The following is an 18738-nucleotide window of genomic DNA, read 5'->3' on the forward strand; positions in this document are numbered from 1 at the left end:
CACTACCCAGATGGCAGAAAGTGAAGAAGAACTAAAAAGCCTCTTGATGAAAGTGAAAGAGGAGAGTGAAAAAGTTGGCTTAAAGCTCAACATTCAGAAAACTAAGATCATGGTATCCAATCCCATCACTTCATGGCAAATAGATGGGGTCAGTGGAAACAGTGGCTGACTTTCTTTTTCTGGGCTCCCAAATCACTGCAGATGGTGATTGCAGCCATGAAATTAAAAGACGCTTACTCCTTGGAAGGAAAGTTATGACCAACCTAGACAGCATATTAAAAAGCAGAGACATTACTTTGCCAACAAAGGTCCATCTAGTCAAGGCTATGGTTTTTCCAGTAGTCATGTGTGGATCTGAGAGTTGGACTATAAAGAAAGCTGAGTGCAGAAGAATTGATGCTTTTGAACTGTGGTGTTGGAGAAGACTCTTGAGAGTTCCTTGGACTGCAAGATCCAACCAGTCCATCCTTAAGGAAATCAGTCCCGGGTGTTCATTGGAAGGACTAATGTTGAAGCTGAAACTCCAATACTTTGGCCACCTGATGCGAAGAGCTGACTCATTTGAAAAGACCCTGATGTTGAGAAAGATTGAAGGCAGGAGGAGAAGGGAAGGACACAGGATGAGATGGTTGGATGGCATCACCGACTCAATGGACATGAGTTTACATAGGCTCTGGGAGTTGGTGATGGACAGGGAGGCCTGGGGTGCTGCAGTTCATGGGGTCGCAAAGAGTCGGACACGACTGAGGGACTGAACTCCAGTGAACTGAAATATTAAATAATATGAGTCGATTAATAGAACATTGTCTTGCAATGACAAAATTATATAGAGAGAAAACACATATATATTTGGATGGATTGCAGATGAAGCCAGGTAAGGAATGATAAGAAAGATGTGGGTATGTTTATAAAAAGGCAAAAGATGGTTCTTGAGAGTGACAGAACAATTCTGTATCATGACTGGTAGTGGTTAATATCCAAACCTTAACACTTTACAAAAGTGCAGAGGACTAAACACATACACACACACGAATACAAGTAAAACTGAGTACATCTGAAAAGATCTGTGGATCATATCAATCTCAAAATCTTAGTTGTCATATTTTACTATATTATTGCAAAATACTACTATTGGGAGATATTGGGTAAAGGGTACATAAGATCTCTCTGTATTACTTCTTGCAACTACATTTGATTCTGAAATATCTCAAAATGAAAAGTCTAATGTTGGAAAAGCAATCACTAAGAATTAATATTAAGAATGCTGATGAGTCTAAATTAGAGTGCTACTCATAATAGGCGTCACTTCAAACTCACCAAATCCAGGAGTTAGGAAGCAAGGTTCTGAATCAGTTTGTTGGTCACTGTCCATTTCTATTACACTTCCATGATTCTCTGCTTCAGAATTCATTTCTGTGCTGGAGTCTGTTTGAACAACATTTTGATAAGGAAAACATTTTCAAGTACTGAAAGACAAGAAATCTCAACAGTAATTTTTATTTCAGACAAAACTATCATTCAGAAATGAAGGAAAAATAAAGACATCCCTAGACAAAAGAAAACTAAGAAGATGTCATGACTGACTTACCCTTAAAAATGGCTGAAAGAAAATCATCTGACCAAAAGGATATGAAGAAGAAAGGAACTTTGGAGCATGAGGAAGGAAGAAAGAACAATAGAAAGAACAAAGGGACTTCCCTGGTGGTACAGTGGTTAAGACTCAGTGCTTACACTGCAGAAGCCATGAGTTTGATCCCTGGTCGGGGAACTAACATCCCACATGCCATGTGGTGCAGCACCCCCCAAAATTTTTTTTAATAAAAAACTTTTAAAAAATATTAATAATAAAGAAGAAAGTGTAGAAATACACATGCAAAGAAACTGGATCATTCATACATTGCTAGTGGGACCATAAAATGGTACAGCTACACTGGAAAACAGTTTGGCAATATTTTACAAAACTCAGCTTACAATTATCATAGGACCCTGCAACTGTGCTCTTGGGTGTTAGCCCAGAGAAGTGAAAACTGATGTTCATACAGAAACCTAAACACGAGCATTCATAGTACCTCTACTGCAAATAGCCAAAAACTGGTAACAACTTAGACATCCTTCAACTGGTGAACAGATAAACGATGGTACATGCATACCATGGAGTACTCAACAATAAAAATGTATTGATCTACACAGCAACTTAGATAAATCTCCAGGGAATTATGGTGAATGAAAAAGGCAATCCCCAAAGGTTACATATTATGTAAGTCTATATAAAACTCTTGAAATGACAAAATTATAAAGAATGAAAACAGATTAGTAGTTGCTGAGGGCAGGTACAGGGAATGGTAGGGGTAGGAGCATGAGAGAAGAAAGGTAGGGGTGGTTTTAAAGGGCAAAAATGAGAATCCTTGTGGTAATGGAAATGTTCTGAATCTTGACTGTGATGGAGGATATGGAAATGTATTCAGGTTGCAAAATGATATAATACTAAATCACATACACAAACATAAACACACACAAATACACATAAAACTAAAGACAGCTCAATAAAATCCATGGATTTTATCAATGTATATACCCTGGTTCTGATACTGTATTATAATTTTGCAAGGTGTTATCTTTCTGGGAAACTTGGTAAAGTATACACAAAATCTCTCTATTTTTTTTAATTTTATTTTATTTTTAAACTTTAAAATATTGTATTGGTTCTGCCATATATGGAAATGAATCCACCACAGGCATACATGTGTTCCCCATCCTGAACCCTCCTCCCTCCTCCCTCCCCATACCATCCCTCTGGGTCATCCCAGTGCACCAGCCCCAAGCATCCAGTATCGTGCATAGAATCTGGACTGGTGACTCGTTTCATATAATGGCATGTGCAGCTAAAATTTTCTTTTAAAAAAACTTAATTTTTAATTAGGAAAAGCTCATATTAAGGGTGTTAAAAAACCTAAATTAAATAGTGCTACTTATAATATGTATCATTACAAACTCACCAGAATCGGAAGGGATGAAGACATATGAAGCATCTTCATCACTGTCATATTCCAAGAAAGGTGGCTGATTCATCACTGGAGTGTCCTTTTCCTGGCTGGTTCCTGCTTTGACCAACATTTCTGTTAGTAAAATGTTCTTCAAATGCTGTGAGAAAAGACTCTACCCTCATACCTATATCTGATGAAACTATCTTCCAGTAATGAAGAAAAAATAGATATTCACAAAGGAAAACCAAACACATTTGTCACTAACTGATTTATGCTTAAAATGGCTATAGGAAAATCTTCTAACAAAAAGTATAATAGAATTCTGGAGCACTAAGAAGGAGAAAGAACAATGGAAAGAACAGAAATACGGATGCAGAGAAATAAAATCACTCATACATGGCTGGAAGGAATGGAAAATGGTACAGCTACCCTGGAAAGCAGTTTGACAATTTCTTATAAACTAAGGATACAGTTATTGGTATTTCTCCCAGCAATCTTGATTCCAGCTTGTGCTTCTTCCAGCCCAGCGTTTCTCATGATGTACTCTGCATAGAAGTTAAATAAGTAGGGTGACAATATACAGCCTTGACATACTCCTTTTCCTATTTGGAACCAGTCTGTTGTTCCATGTCCAGTTCTAACTGTGGCTTCCTGACCTGCATATAGGTTTCTCAGGAGGCAGGTCAGGTGGTCTGGTATTCCCATCTCTTTCAGAATTTGCCACAATTTATTGTGATCCACACAGTCAAAGGCTTTGGCATAGTCAATAAAGCAGAAATAGATGTTTTTATAGAACTCTCTTGCTTTTTCCATGATCCAGTGGATGTTGGCAATTTGATCCTCTGCCTTTTCTAAAACCAGCTTGAACATCAGGAAGTTCACGGTTCATGTATTGCTGAAGCCTGGCTTGGAGAATTTTGAGCATTACTTTACTAGTGTGTGAGATGAGTGCAATTGTGCGGTAGTTTGAGCATTCTTTGGCATTGCCTTTCTTTGGGAATGAAATGAAAACTGACCTTTTCCAGTCCTGTGGCCACTGCTGAGTTTTCCAAATTTATGGGAGAAATATCAATAACCTCAGATATGCAGAGGACACCACCCTTACGGCAGAAAGTGAAGAGGAACTAAAAAGCCTCTTGATGAAAGTGAAAGAGGAGAGTGAAAAAGTTGGCTTAAAGCTCAACATTCAGAAAACGAAGATCATGGCATCTGGTCCCATCACTTCATGGGAAACAGATGGGGAAACAGTGGAAACAGTGTCATACTTTATTTTTGGGGGCTCCAAAATCACTGCAGATGGTGACTGCAGCCATGAAATTAAAAGACGCTTACTCCTTGGAAGGAAAATTATGACCAACCTTAGACAGCGTATTGAGAAGCAGAGACATTACTTTGCCAACAAAGGTCCATCTAGTCAAGGCTATGGTTTTTCCAGTGGTCACGTACGGATGTGAGAGTTGGACTGTGAAGAAAGCTGAGCGCCAAAGAATTGATGCTTTTGAACTGTGGTGTTGGAGAAGACTCTTGAGAGTACCTTGGGCTGCAAGGAGATCCAACCAGTCCATCCTAAAGGAGATCAGTCCTGGGTGTTCATTGGAAGGAATGATGCTGAAGCTGAAACTCCAATACTTTGGCCACCTGACACAAAGAGTTGACTCACTGGAAAAGACCCTGATGCTGGGAGGGATTGGGGGCAGGAGGAGAAGGGGAAGACAGAGGATGAGATGGCTGGATGGCATCACCGACACAATGGACATGGGTTTGGGTGGACTCCGGGTGTTGTTGATGGACAGGGAGGCCTGGCATGCTGTGGTTCATGAGGTCACAAAGAGCTGGACACAACTGAGCAACTGAAGTGAACCGAACTGATGAATAAATACTCATATCAAGTTTACCCTTAACAGTCAAAAACCGGAAACAGAGGTTTTCAACAGATGAACAGAAAAATAAACCCTGGTACATTCACACCATGAAATAATACTCAGCAAATAAAAAGAAGGAAACATTGCTACACACAACAGTATGAATGAATCTCCAGGGAATTACACTGAAGGAAGAAACCAATCTCAAACACCACACAATTCCATTTATATAACTATGCTGAAGGGACAAATAATAGATCTGGAGAACAGATTCACAGTTACCATGAAACAGGGCAGAGGGTAGGAGTAGAGGGCAAATATCAGTTGGAGTGAGATGGGTGTGGTTATAAAAGAGAAATATGAGAGAACATGATAGTGATGCAGCTGTTCCAAGGCTTACCTGTCATAGAAGAGACGTGATCTGTACATATGAAAAAACTGTATATAACTCAATACACACATATTAATGCAAGTGAAACTGGAGGCATCTCAATAATATCTGTGGATGGTATCATGTTGATATGTTTGGCTGTGGTAATTTTCTATCATTCTGTAAGATGATACCATTTTACCATTTTGCAATGGTAGATACCATTTTACCATTGGGGAACACTGGGTAATCAGAACACAGGATTGCTCTGTACTATTTATTATAACTGCATGTGCAGCTAAATTTTTCTGAAAATAAAAACTTTCATTAGAAAGAGCTACCTCTATCTTACACTATGGAGAGTGAGGAATCTAGACTAAATATATGTCAAAGTATCATTTCAAACTCACCAACACTGGGTAGAATGGAGAGATGTGAAGAGCCCATATCTGGGTCACTATCATTTCCCACTACAGTTTCTTTTCCCACAATAGTTTCATTTCCCACAACAGTTTCATTTCCCACTGTCTGATAGCTGTTATCCATGGTGGTTTCTGCTTGTCCTGGCATTTCTATAAGTATAACTTTTTCAATTGCTGAAAGATAAGAACTCTCAAGTGTGAATTCTATACTGGGTGAGACTGTCCTTCAGGAAAGAATGGTAAATAAAGACATTATGACACAAAGGAAAAAAGATCTTTTCATTTTCCCTAGCAGATTTTCCCTTAAAAATGGCTAACGGAAAATCTTCAAAAAACAAAACATATTATTAAAGAAGGAATCTTGGAGCATCATGAAGGAAGAAATAACAGTGGACAGATCAGAGATGTGGATGGAGAGAAAATGAATCAACCACTCTTTGCTGCTGTAAATGTAAACTGGTACAGCCTCTCTGGAAAATTGTTTGGCAGTTTCTAATAAAACTAAACATGCTATTACTTATAAGACCCAGCAACTGCACTTTTGGCATTCATGACAGAGAAATAGAAATTTATATTTACACAAAAATCAATACATCAATGTTCACAGCACTTTACTTGAAATATCCAAAAACTCAGAAATAAAAAAAATCAAATTTTCTGCAATGTATGAATTTAAAAAAAACACCATCTCAGAAAGAAAAAAAATAAATTTCCTTCAATGTATGAATTAAAAAAAAAACACACTGTGTGTGTATACATACACACACACCATGGAAAACTCTTCATCAATAGGAAGGAACTATTAGGAAATAAAAATTTATATTTACACAAAAGTATGTGCATGAATATGTATAGCTGCTTTACTCCTAATAGCCAAAAACTGAAAAAAAAAAAAAATCCAGATGCCCTTCAACAGGGGAAGAGTTAAAATGTTGTATATCCATAGAATGGAATATTCTGCAGCAGTACTAGTAATAAACTATTGACACACGCCACAAACTGGATGACTCTTCAGGGAATTAGGCTGAGTGAAAGAAGCCAATCCCAAAGTTATATGGTATGTTATTCCACTTATATAACAATCTGAGACAAAATTATAGAAACAGAGAAGAGATCAACGGTAGCCAGGTGTTAGCGATGGGTCTTGGAGAAAGCAAAGCCTAGTTGTGTTTGTATAAAAGCAGTAGCAAGGGATCCTTGGGTGATGGTAATGATCTCTACCTTGACTGTGGTGTACTCTCTCACTGCATGGTGCTAAATACACACATGAAAGTGTACACACACATACACATAAAACTGGAGGCACCTCAATAACGTCTGTGGGTTGTATCAATGTCAGTATATGGGTTGTGACACTGTATCAGTGTTTTGCAAGGTGTAGTCGTTGGGGAAAATAAAGCATAAATAGGATCTCTGTGCATTATTTTTACAGCTGCATGTGAATCTTAAATTATACCAAAAAGTTTTAAGAGCTACAACTGGCTTGTATTAAGGATGTGGATGGATCTAGACTAAACAGTGCTACTCACAATATCTATCATTTCAAACTCACCAAAATTAGGTGGGGTGGAATGAGATGAAAAGTCAGTACCTAGACCAGTGATACTTCCCAATAAAGCTGGATAATACACTGTCTGAGAGCTGTTTTCCACATCAGTTTCTTCCTTTATTGGCATTTGTGTAAGGATAAATTTTTCAACCCCTGAAAGAAAAGAACTCTCAATGGTGAATTCTACATGAAATGAAACTATCCTTCAAGTAAAAGGTGAAACAGAAACATTTTGAAACAAAGGAAGACTAAAAGAATCTGTCCCTAGCAGACTTACCCATATGGAGAGGTTAAAGGAATATATTCAAACAGAAAAGAGAGGATGAAAGAAGAAAATTGGGAGCATCAGAAAGAAAGAAAAAGCTATGATAAGAACAGAAATATGAATGTAAAGAAACTGGATCATTGCTGGTAAGAATGAAAAATGGTACAACCTCTCCAGAAAACTGGCATTTTCTTACAAAATTAAACATGCTATTACCATAAGACTCAAAAATTGCACTCTTGGAATTCAAGACAGAAAAATTAGAACTTACATTTATACAAAAACCAGTACAGGGATGTTCATAACATCATTACACTTAATACTAAAAACCATAGGGAAAAAAACTAATGTCCTTCCATGGCTGAGTGGTTAAAAACAATTACTGCATATTGAAATCCTGTAAAACTATTCAGCAAAAAAAAAGAAGTTTTGTACATGCAACAACATGGATGAATCCTCAAGGAATTATGCAGAGTGAAAAAAATCCTCAAAGTTTATGTACCATAAGATTCCTTTTGTATAATATTCTTGAAGTGACAAAATTATAGAAACCAGTGTTTGCCAGGGGCTAGGGAATGAACAATGGGGAAGGAGAGGGTCATCTAAGGGAGGTGGGAGTGGCTATAAAGGGGCAAGAAGAGGCATCCTTATGGTAATGGAAATGTTTCTACGTCTTGACGTGGTAGTGGATATTACATCTACTCATATGATGAAATCAGACAGAAATAAATATAAACACATACAAATTACCACAAGTAAAACTAGGGACATCTCAGTAACATCTGTGTATTATATCAATGTCAATAACCTGAGTTGTGATATTTTACTAGTTTTTCAAGATGTTATCATTGAGAGAAAAGGGTCAAGTGTAAAAGGGGTCTTTTAATTATTTCTTTTTTTTTTGGTGAGTTCATTAAATTTAGTTTATTTTTTTTTCTTATAAATGTATGTGAATCTAAAATTATTCCAAAATAAAATGTTTAATTTTAAAAAACAGACTACTGCTAACTTGCATTAAGGATGCTGATGCGACTAGATTACATAGTGCTACTTATACTATGTATTATTTGAAACTCACCAAAATTGGGTGGGAGGTTGACTGATGAACTCGGGCCACTGTCATTTCCTGATAAAGTTGAGTAACTCATTGTCTCAGGCTTGTTCTCTAGGCTGGTTTCTGCTACCTCTGGCATAGTTACAGTAAAAACATTTTTTGAGTGCTTAAGAAAATAACTGTGAATCATTAATTCTATATGCAGTAAAACTATGCCTCATTAAGAAATGAGAAATAAATATATTCTTACATGAAGGAAAACTAAAAGAACTTGTCTCTTTGAGCATCAAGAAGAAAGAACAATGGAAAGAGAATAAATATACATGAAGAAAAATTATATCACACATATATTATGGGTAGAAGGAAAAATTACACAGCTCCTCTGAAAAATAATTTTAGCAGTTTCTTATAAAACTAAACATGGAATTACATGTGACCCAGAATTGCCCTCGTGAGCATTCATCTCAAAGAAATGTAGATTTATATTTATGTGAAAGCTGGCAAAGGACTGTTCATAGAGCTAAACTTGTAACAATGAAAAATAGGAAATATCCCAAATGTCCTTCAATGGGTGAACAAATAAACAGTTACACACCCATACCATAGAATACAGCTCAACAATAAAAAGGAAGAAACTCTTGATACAAGCAATGTGTGTGTGCATGTGCTCAGTCGTGTCCAACTCTTTGTGACCCCATGTCCTGTAGCCCACCAGGCTCCTCTGTCCATGGGATCTCCCAGGCAAGAATACTGAAGTGGGTTGCCATTTCCTCCTCCAGGAGATCTTTCCACCCCAGAGATCAAACCCATGTCTCCTGTGTCTCCTGCATTGGCAGGTGGATTCTTTACCACTTGAGCCATCTATGTTCAGTTAAAAAAAAAAAAAAAAGCCATGCCCAAAAGGTTCTATAGTACTTATTCCATTTAAATAACAATATTCAAATGACAAAATCATAGAAAGTCAATTTGGGGCCGGTCTGGGGTGTTAGGATGGGGCAGGATGGGAGGAAAGGGTGACCAGAAGGAAGTAGTTATGGTTAAGAAAAGGGCAATATGAAGGGTGCTTGTGGTAATGATGGACATGTTCTGTATCATGACTCTGTGTGTGTGTGTGTGTGTGTGTGTGCATGTGTGTGTGTGTGTTAGCCGCTTAGTCATGTCTGACTCTTTGTGACCCATGGACTGTAGCCAACCAGGCTTATCTGTCCATGGAATTCTCCAAGCAAGAATACTGGACTGGGTAGCCATTCCCTTCTTCAGGAAATCTTTCCAACCCAGGGATCGAACCCTGGTCTCCCACATTGCAGGCAGATTCTTTACCCTCTGAGCCACCAGGGAAGCCCAGAACAAACACACTGATGCATGAAATAAAATTGCATAGAACTAAATGCACACACACACACACGTGGATTTAATCAATGTCAGTATACTGTTGTTTTTTTTTTTTTTTACTATAGTTTTGCAAGATGTTTTTATTAAGGAAGATAGATGATGCAAAAATAGGATCTCCGTATAATTTCTTACAACTACACATGAATCTAAAATTACCTCAAAATTAAAAGCATAATATATAAAAGAGCTACCATGGAGTTGCATTAAGGAATCTAGATGAAACAGTGCTACTTGCAATGTATATCATTTCAAACTCACCAAAATTGGGAGGAATTAAGTCAGATGAGACAATATCCTGGCCACTGCCATTTTCCAGTAAAGTTGGGTAATGCATTATCTCAGTGCTGCTTGAAAGGCTGGTTTCTGCTTCTCCTGGCGTTTCTACAAATAAAAAGTTTTCAAGGGCTATAATGTAAAAATTCTCATCCAGGAATTCCATACTGAGTGAAACTGTCCTTCAGAAAAGAAGGGGAAACAAAGACATTATCGCACAAAGGAAAACTAAAAGGTTTTGTCCTTGGCAGACTTATTCTTAAAGTAAATTTAAAAGAAAATCTTCTACCAGATAGGATATGATGAAAGAAGGAATCATGAATCATCAACAGGAAGAAAGAACAAGAAAGAGAGCAGAAATATGGCTCCAGAGAAACTCATACCTTTCTGGCAGGAATGGAAAATGGTACACCTACACTGGAAAACAGATGAAAGTACAAAGTGACAGTCGCTCAGTCATGTCTGACTCTTTGCAACCCATGGACTATAGCCTGCCAGGCCCTCTGCATGGGATTCTCCAGGCAAGAATACTGGAGTGGGTTACCATTCCCTTCTCCAGGGAATCTTCTCAACCCAGGGATCAAACCCTGATCTCCTGCATTGCAGGTAGATTCTTTACCATCTGAGCCACCAGGGAAGCCCAGTAGTTTTTCATAAAATTAAACATGATGTTAACATATAGCGAGCAATTGCACTCTTGGGTATTCATGTCAGAGAAATGAAAACTTCTATTTACACAAAAACATGTACATGAAGATTCACGGCAGCCTTAGTCCTAACATAAAAACCTGGATTACAAAACTCTAAATTTTCTTAAACAGATGAATGGTTAAACTATGACACATCCATACCAAGTAGCAGTACTGAGCAATAAAAAGGAAGGAACTACTGAACAACTTGGTTTAATCTCCAGGGCATTATACTAAGTGAAAAAAGCCAGTATCAAAATGTTATATACTATATGCCTCCAAATATATAACAATTTTGAAGTGACAAAGTTCTAGAGATGAAGAATAGATAAGTGGTTTCTAAGAATTAGGGATAAGGGAATGAAGAGGGCCAGGTCATCAGAGGGTGATAGGCATGGTTATAAAAAGGCAACACAAGTGCTCCATGTGATGGAACTGTTGTCCCTTGACTATGGTGGTGGACATACAAACCTTATCACATGATCAATCAGAATAAAACTAAAAGTACAGACACACAGATGAATACAAGTCAAACTGGGAACAGTTGAATATGATCCATGGATTATATCAACATCAATATCCTGGTTGTGATATTTTACCATAGTTTCACAAGATGTTATCACTTTGGGAAATTGGGTAAAGGCTATGACTCTGTATTATTTCTTACAACTACATGTGAAGCTACAATTATCTCAGTATTTTTGTTGTTGTTCAGTCACCCAGTCGTGTCTGACTCTTGGACTGTGAACCTATGGACTGCAGCATGCCATGCCTCCCTGTCCTTCACCATCTCTCAGAGTTTGCTCAAGTTCATGTCCATTGAATCGGAAAACCACTAGCACTAGTTTGCATTGAGGAAGCTTTTTAATCTAGATTACCAAGATGCTATTTAAAATGTGTGCCATTTCAAACTCACCAAAATTGGGAGGGATGCAGAGAGATGGCAAGGCAGTGTCTGGATTCATGTTGTTATTTATAGCTGAATCTCTCACTGTCTCAAAGTTGTCGTGCAGACTGGATTCTGCTTGTGGAAGATGTGCTGTAGGTTGTGCTAGAGAATCCTGGGCACATGAGAGATCACTGTTGGCATTTTCATCATCTTCACTGAAAATGGACAGAAGAAAACGCCTAGTTGCTGGGCTGCCTGACTCATGATTCGCCTGTAATGAGCAGGCACAGACAATCCTGGGAAGTGATGGACTCTCGCTGCGCTCCAGTTGCTGCCATTCAGGGGATGCTGCTGACTGAAGAGATGTTCCTCCTGGATTGGTCTCAGCATCATTTTCCTGCCTCTCTGCTGGTAAAGATGGGTTATCATCTCCCTGTCCAGGATAAAAGAACAGGATGGGTTAAGCTCCTTTCTTTGGATTCTAGACATTAATTTTTCTATGAGGTATACAGTCAAAACCTTTATGTGTAAATCCAGATGACCTCTAAAATGATACATAGCCAGTATAAATCATCTGTGAGTAAAAATAAACATTGAAAAGTAGGTAAAATCATTAATACCTTATTTTCCCTGCAACATCATTTTCCACAGTCAAGTATAAATGCTGAATTTTGATTATATGATTTTTATTCCTCTTCATACCTACATTTTGATTGCACTTTATACCTTATGGTTACAAACAAAAATATTCAGCATCATGTCTCAAATCTAAACTTTAGCATTCCTCCAACAGAAGTTTAGTTTCCAACCTACTGCTAAAGTATAAATCAGTCTTGTTAATCTCAGAGTTATTAGCTCTCTCTCACTTCTAACTGAGTGGTTATTTAGGAAATATAGGTTTATGGAAGTAGTAAAAATGTTCTAACACTTACACAGGGTGGCATCTGTGGTGTCTCCAAAGAACGCCGTATTTCTGAAACTAGTTCACGAAGGTGGTTAATCTGACTATTGATGATTTCAGTAAGTTCTTGCAAATTCTGTTACAATAAAAAAATTTAGTGTTCCTATTTTGAAAAAAACAGTAACATATAAGAAAATACCAATAAACCAAACTTTGACTGCCAGAATCAAAGAAAGTTCTCAAGCCATCAGAAATTTCTTGTTTCCCACTTGCTGCCTGGTTGTTGGTGATCCAGAGCCAAGCTGGCTGAGATAAAGCACCCCAACCTCCCACTCAACTACTCCATATCATACAGGCATTTGAAGAAGCTTGAATACTGGAAAGTAAATGTACCACAATTCCTATAAGCCATCACATTTATGATGGAGTCATTTTACATCAAGGAAGGTGCTTTTTTAGGAAAGAAATGTTCAAATCTGTTAAAAGGCAAAAGAGCCTCTTTCCATACAATATCAGTATAAACTAACAGGCAGAGAGCAGCCCATTCCAGAAAGAATAGTGAGCCAAATACAATAGATGTTTGGCTTCAAAGTATTTTACAGTCATGCAATTAACAACCTTACAAAACCTTTGAGTACACAGCCCCTCTATGCCAATCAGTATGTGACTGATAAAACCTGAAAAATCCTGAAATACACAGAAATTTCATTCAGGCAAAAATACACTTATACAAAGAGGTCAGAACCACTACCTCATTCATTCATTAATTCAAGTAAATGTTCATTGGGGGCTTACTACCTGTCAGAACAACTTTGCTAGATGCTGGGAATGTGGACACTAAAAAAAAAAAAAATACTCCTGCCCTAAGGAACTTCTATTTTAGCTGAAGAGAGAGAAAAATAGACAATATCAATAAATAAATTGATTAGAAGCCTAGAACAGTGTCCATGCACTGGCAGCATCAGTATCACCCACAGCTTGTCAGAAATGCAAAAAAAATCCCCCACCTCAGACCTGCTGATACAGGAACTCATCGCTAGGAGAGAGCCCTCCAAGTAATTCTAATGCATGATCAAGTGTGAGACTCACTGGCTTATTACACTGGGATAAATAGCACAGGGTCTAGGGGGACAAGGTTGGGTTCAAATACTAGAGTTCTACCACTTATTAGCTCTATGAACTTGGGCACTTAACTTCTCTGTGCTTCAATCTTCTCATATGTAGAATTGGGGATAAAAATCTCAAAAGTTATCCTGAGGACAAAATGAGGTAATGGAGTCTTATACTGATATTAACATAGTAATTATAGTACATAATAACCAGTCCAATAATGCTCATCTATTATTATTATTACTACCAGTGTCATGACACAAGTAATAAGTGTGCACAGAAAAAATGGGACCCAATCCAGGCTGGCAATCATGGTAGGCTTTTCAGAGAAGGAAATGACTATGTTGAGAATTAAAAGGTGAGAAACTATTCGCTTGGTGAGGATGCATGGAAGGGCATATAGAACAGAAAGAACAGAAAATTCTAAAAGACCAGAACATGAATTAGCATAATATATTTAGGGAACTATCTATGGCTTAATACAAAATGTGAAACTTAAGAGGAAAAAACATTGGGGAAGAAAGCTGGGGGAGGCAAGTAGTGCCATTTTGAGATTTTCACCCAATAGAAACTCAATCATGGGAAAGACATGAGGCAAACTCATCTTTAGAAAAGATTAAAATGCAAAATGGTGAGGATCTGAATCAAAGATGTGGTGGTTAGGATGTACAAGAAACTGTTTTGAGTGATATTAAAGAAAGAGAATCCTTAGGACTTGGTTAATGGGGGAGAGGGGAAGGAACTAGTCAAAGATAATGTCTGGATTTCCAGCTTAATTAAAGACATGATGGTAGTTAACCTGAGAGAGGGAATATGGAGAAAATTATTTTGTACACATTATACTGAGTTCTTCAGCAGGCATTGGCTAGATACATTCATGATTCTGGGGCCGTGAAAAGTGGCAGAGGCTAAAGACATAGATTTGGGAATCAGAATTGTATCAAAGCAAAACCTTTGATAAAGAGAATCATTCAGATAGATTTAGACTGAGCAGAGGGGGACCAGTGGACAGCACAATGAACTTACAGGAGAAAGATGTAATTTCAAAAACAGAACAACACTTTTAATAATCCAAATGCTCATAGACACTCAGGATGATATCACACAATAAAATAAAAATATCAATGCTATAAAACAGTGGCAATCAGAAAATAACAAATTACTGACAATTACAAATATAATTGATTGTGCCCAAAAAATACAAACACAACATCAGGAAGACAAAGACAAGGATATCTCTCAGAATGCCGTACACAGGTCAGAGACAGAAAATGAGATGAACATTAAGCATCATGGATGATGTAAGAGTTGTCACATCCAATTACAAGTCACTCCAGGGACTTTGCTAGTGGTCCAGTGGTTAAGAATCCACCTTCTGATGCAGGGGACGTGGATTCAACCCCTGGTCAGGAAACTAAGATCCCACACACCATGTGACAACTAGGCCCACATGCTACAATTAAGATCGATGCAGTCAAATTAATTAATTTTTAACAAAATAAAAATTACTCCAGAGGGAATAGAGTATATGGAAAGGAAGAAATGAAGAAAAATTCTATCAGAGCTAAAGAATGGCACAAATATTCAAACTGAAAGGGCCCATGGATACATGGGAAAAAAATAAAGATTCTAAAAGTTTCCAAAGCCAGAGAAAAAATTTCACCTATAAAAAAAAATCATAATACTAACAGACTTCTCAAGAGCACTTGATGCTAGAATAGAATTTCTATGGGAAAGTAATTTTGAATCTAGAATTGCATACTCAGCATGTGGGACAATTATGGGGCATAAGAGACATAAAGGGACACAAAGAAAATTTCAGATATACAAGGACTGAAAATTCAACTCCTATGCAACTTTCTGTAGGAAAAAAATGTTTAAAAAGTAGTTACTCAGAGAAAATTATAAAGAAAGCAAGAGGGGAATCCAAGATGAAGAAGCCATGGGATCCAAGAAACAGCAGGCAGTCAAAAGAAGTACTGAGATGACAGTTGTGCCTCTAAAGTAATTGGTGCAAATTATAACAGGAAAGATTTGTGGGCAAAAAATTACGTAAAGAAGAAAGCAGACTCTATTCAACATGGAAATGACTCTGAAGCTCAAAAATCCTAGCAAAGAAATAAAAAGGCATATTCCTTCTTTCAACAAAAGTAGTCAGCAGAAAATCCAAAAGAAATAATCTTCTATAGAAGAAAATATTTAGACAAATAAAAAGTCACTGTTCAAATAAATCCAACTAGAATATGACATGATTTTGAGCGCTGTTGGAAGACAGGAGAGAATCCGTTGACCTTGATGCTTACGACCTTGACTAGTAGAAAATTAGCAACTTATAAGATTATATTTCTTAATTAATTCAAAATAGATTAAAGACTTGAATGTAAGACCAGAAACAATAAAACTCCTATAAGAAAACATAAGCAGAAAGTACCTTGACATCAGTCTTAGCAAAGTTTTTTTGGCTCTGATTCCAAAGGCAACAGCAACAAAAGAAAAAATAAACAAATGGAACTATATCAAACTAAAAGAAAATAAATTTCTGCACAGTGAAGGAAACCATCAACAAAATAAAAAGGCAACCTATTGAAGGGGAGAAGATATTTGCAAATTATGTATCTGATAAGAGGTTAATAACTAAAACATATAAAGAACTCATACAACTCAACAAAAAACAAACAAACTGATTAAAAAATGGGCAGAGGACTTGAACAGATTTTCCAAAGAAGACATACAGATGCCAATAGGCACATGAAAATGATGCTCAACATTTCTAATCAGGAAAACACAAATCAAAACCACAACATGATATCATCTCACAGCTGTCAGAATGGCTATTATCAAAAGGACAAGAAATAACAAGTGTTGGCAAGGATGTGGAGAAAAGACAACCCTCCGTGCTTTTGGTGGGAATGTAAATTGGCACAGCCACTATGGAAAATAATATGGATGTTCCTCAGAAAACTTAAAATAAAAATACCATATGATCCAGCAATTCCACTTCTAGGTATTTGTCCAAAAAAATGAAAAACTAATTTGAAAACATACATGCACCTCTACGTTCACTGAAGCACTATTTACAATAGTCAAGATATAGAAACACCCTAACTGCCCATCAATGAATAAAGAAGATGTGGTATATATACAGACAGTGGAAAAGTACTCAGGCATAAAAAAGAATGAAACCTTGTCATTTGTGACAACATGGATTGCTAAGTGAAATAAGTCAAAAGAAGACAAACACCATGATTTCACTTACATGCAGAACCTAATAAACAAAACAAAACTCATAGATACAGAAAACAGTTGGAAAAAAAAAATATCATGTATGAAATGAGTTGCCAGTCCAGGTTCGATGCACGATACTGGATGCTTGGGGCTGGTGCACTGGGACGACACAGAGGGATGGTATGGGGAGGGAGGGGGGAGGAGGGTTCAAGATGGGGAACACATGTATACCTGTGGTGGATTCATTTTGATGTGTGGCAAAACTAATACAATTATGTAAAGTTTAAAAATAAAATAAAATTTAAAAAACAAAATAAAATAAAATAAAATAAATTAAAAAAATAAATAAAGAAAAAAAGAAAACAGTTGGTAGCTGCCAGAAGGGAGTGCTGTTGCAGGGTGGGCGAAATGGGTAGAGTGGATCAAGGGATACAAACTTCCAGTTATAAAATAAGTCATGGAGATGTAATGTACAGCATGGCAACTCCAGCCAATAACGCTGTACTGCAAATTTGAAAGTAACATAAGAAAAGTTGTCATCATAAGAAAAAAAATGTGTAACTCTGTATGGTGACAGATGATAACTAGACTTATTGTGGTAATCATTTTGCAATGTATAAAAATGTTTAATCATTACACTGTACACCTGAAATTAATATCATTTTGTATGTCAATTATGCTTCAGTTAAAAATAAAGATATATGTTTCCCTATGAGGCCAAAGATACCATTTGGTTGTATAGAAAATAATGTTTATAAAATCCTAGCACTGTATGTACTGATTAATTTTTATTTCTGTAAATAATTTGTACCTAAAACATGGAAGGCTTAATAATAGTTTACAGAGCAGAATTTATATATTTGTCAGTGTTAGGAATGTGAGAAATGAGCATTAGAAAGAAGATAAATGGAGGACAGTGTATGGAATGGAAATGTCTAACTCTTATACAGTGGGGTGTGATTACAGTTAAAAGACTGCTGTCTAAAGCTGACAGAACAGGTAATATAAGTTTAATAGCAAAAACTAACAGAGAGCAATAAACTATAAATATCAGTATAACTAATTTCAGAGTGGGGAAGATGAAAGAGCTAAATTCCTATTTTTTCAAAGTGATAAGTTAACAGTTAACACCAAAAGTTAACACAAAAAGAAATAGGGTGTATTATTTGTATAATGGTAGAAACTACAAGAAGAATTTAAAATAGACTATTAAAAGTGGTTACCTCCAAGGTATAGGGCCAAAGGTGGAGAAGAAAAGACTTTCATGTTTCATTTAAGCCATTCTCTATTCTTTAATTTTTCATTTAAGCCATTGTTTATTCTTTAACTTTTCTTTGAACTGTGTGTCTATGTTTTACTTTTATGATTAAGAGAGCTAAAAAACAGGAAGTCAGGCGCTTAGATAACATAAATGACATTTAAAGAACTGGGTTATAAAGGTAATCAGAGAGAGAAGATGACAGCTAGAGAGGGATAGGAGGCCAAAAGAAGTGATTTTAAAAAATAACAGTGGGAGAATGAATATGCTGAGAGTGACAGAGACAGAGGCTGAAGATCCAGCAAAGAGGAGGGTGATGGATTAAAGGAGGTGTCTGAACACAGGGAAAGAGGATCAGATGCAGAAACCAGAGGAAGTGTTAGTGTTAGCCTTACAGGGGGAACCCTTTTCCCCCTCCAGCGGTCAGGAAGGAGGTTGGCAGAGATGGAACTAGGCAGGTTTGAGGGCTGTGAGAAGAATTGGGACTTGGAGGGG

The 18738-nt window shown here is 37.0% G+C and overlaps 1 protein-coding gene across 1 annotated transcript in view; it reads right to left on the reverse strand.

Moving 5' to 3' along the window:
• BEND2 (BEN domain containing 2) overlaps nt 1-18738 on the reverse strand; it is a 55133-nt gene that overhangs the window by 16886 nt on the left and 19509 nt on the right. The window contains exons 5-9 of the mRNA XM_055565445.1: nt 12682-12786; nt 11777-12182; nt 10157-10279; nt 2997-3098; nt 1318-1425 (exon numbers count right to left, since the gene is read on the reverse strand). Of these exons, the coding sequence (XP_055421420.1) occupies nt 1318-1425; nt 2997-3098; nt 10157-10279; nt 11777-12182; nt 12682-12786 (844 nt within the window). The remainder of the gene's footprint in view (nt 1-1317; nt 1426-2996; nt 3099-10156; nt 10280-11776; nt 12183-12681; nt 12787-18738) is intronic.

Source organism: Bubalus kerabau, chromosome X (genome assembly GCF_029407905.1).
Source record: "Bubalus kerabau isolate K-KA32 ecotype Philippines breed swamp buffalo chromosome X, PCC_UOA_SB_1v2, whole genome shotgun sequence".
Classification (NCBI taxonomy): domain Eukaryota; kingdom Metazoa; phylum Chordata; class Mammalia; order Artiodactyla; family Bovidae; genus Bubalus; species Bubalus kerabau.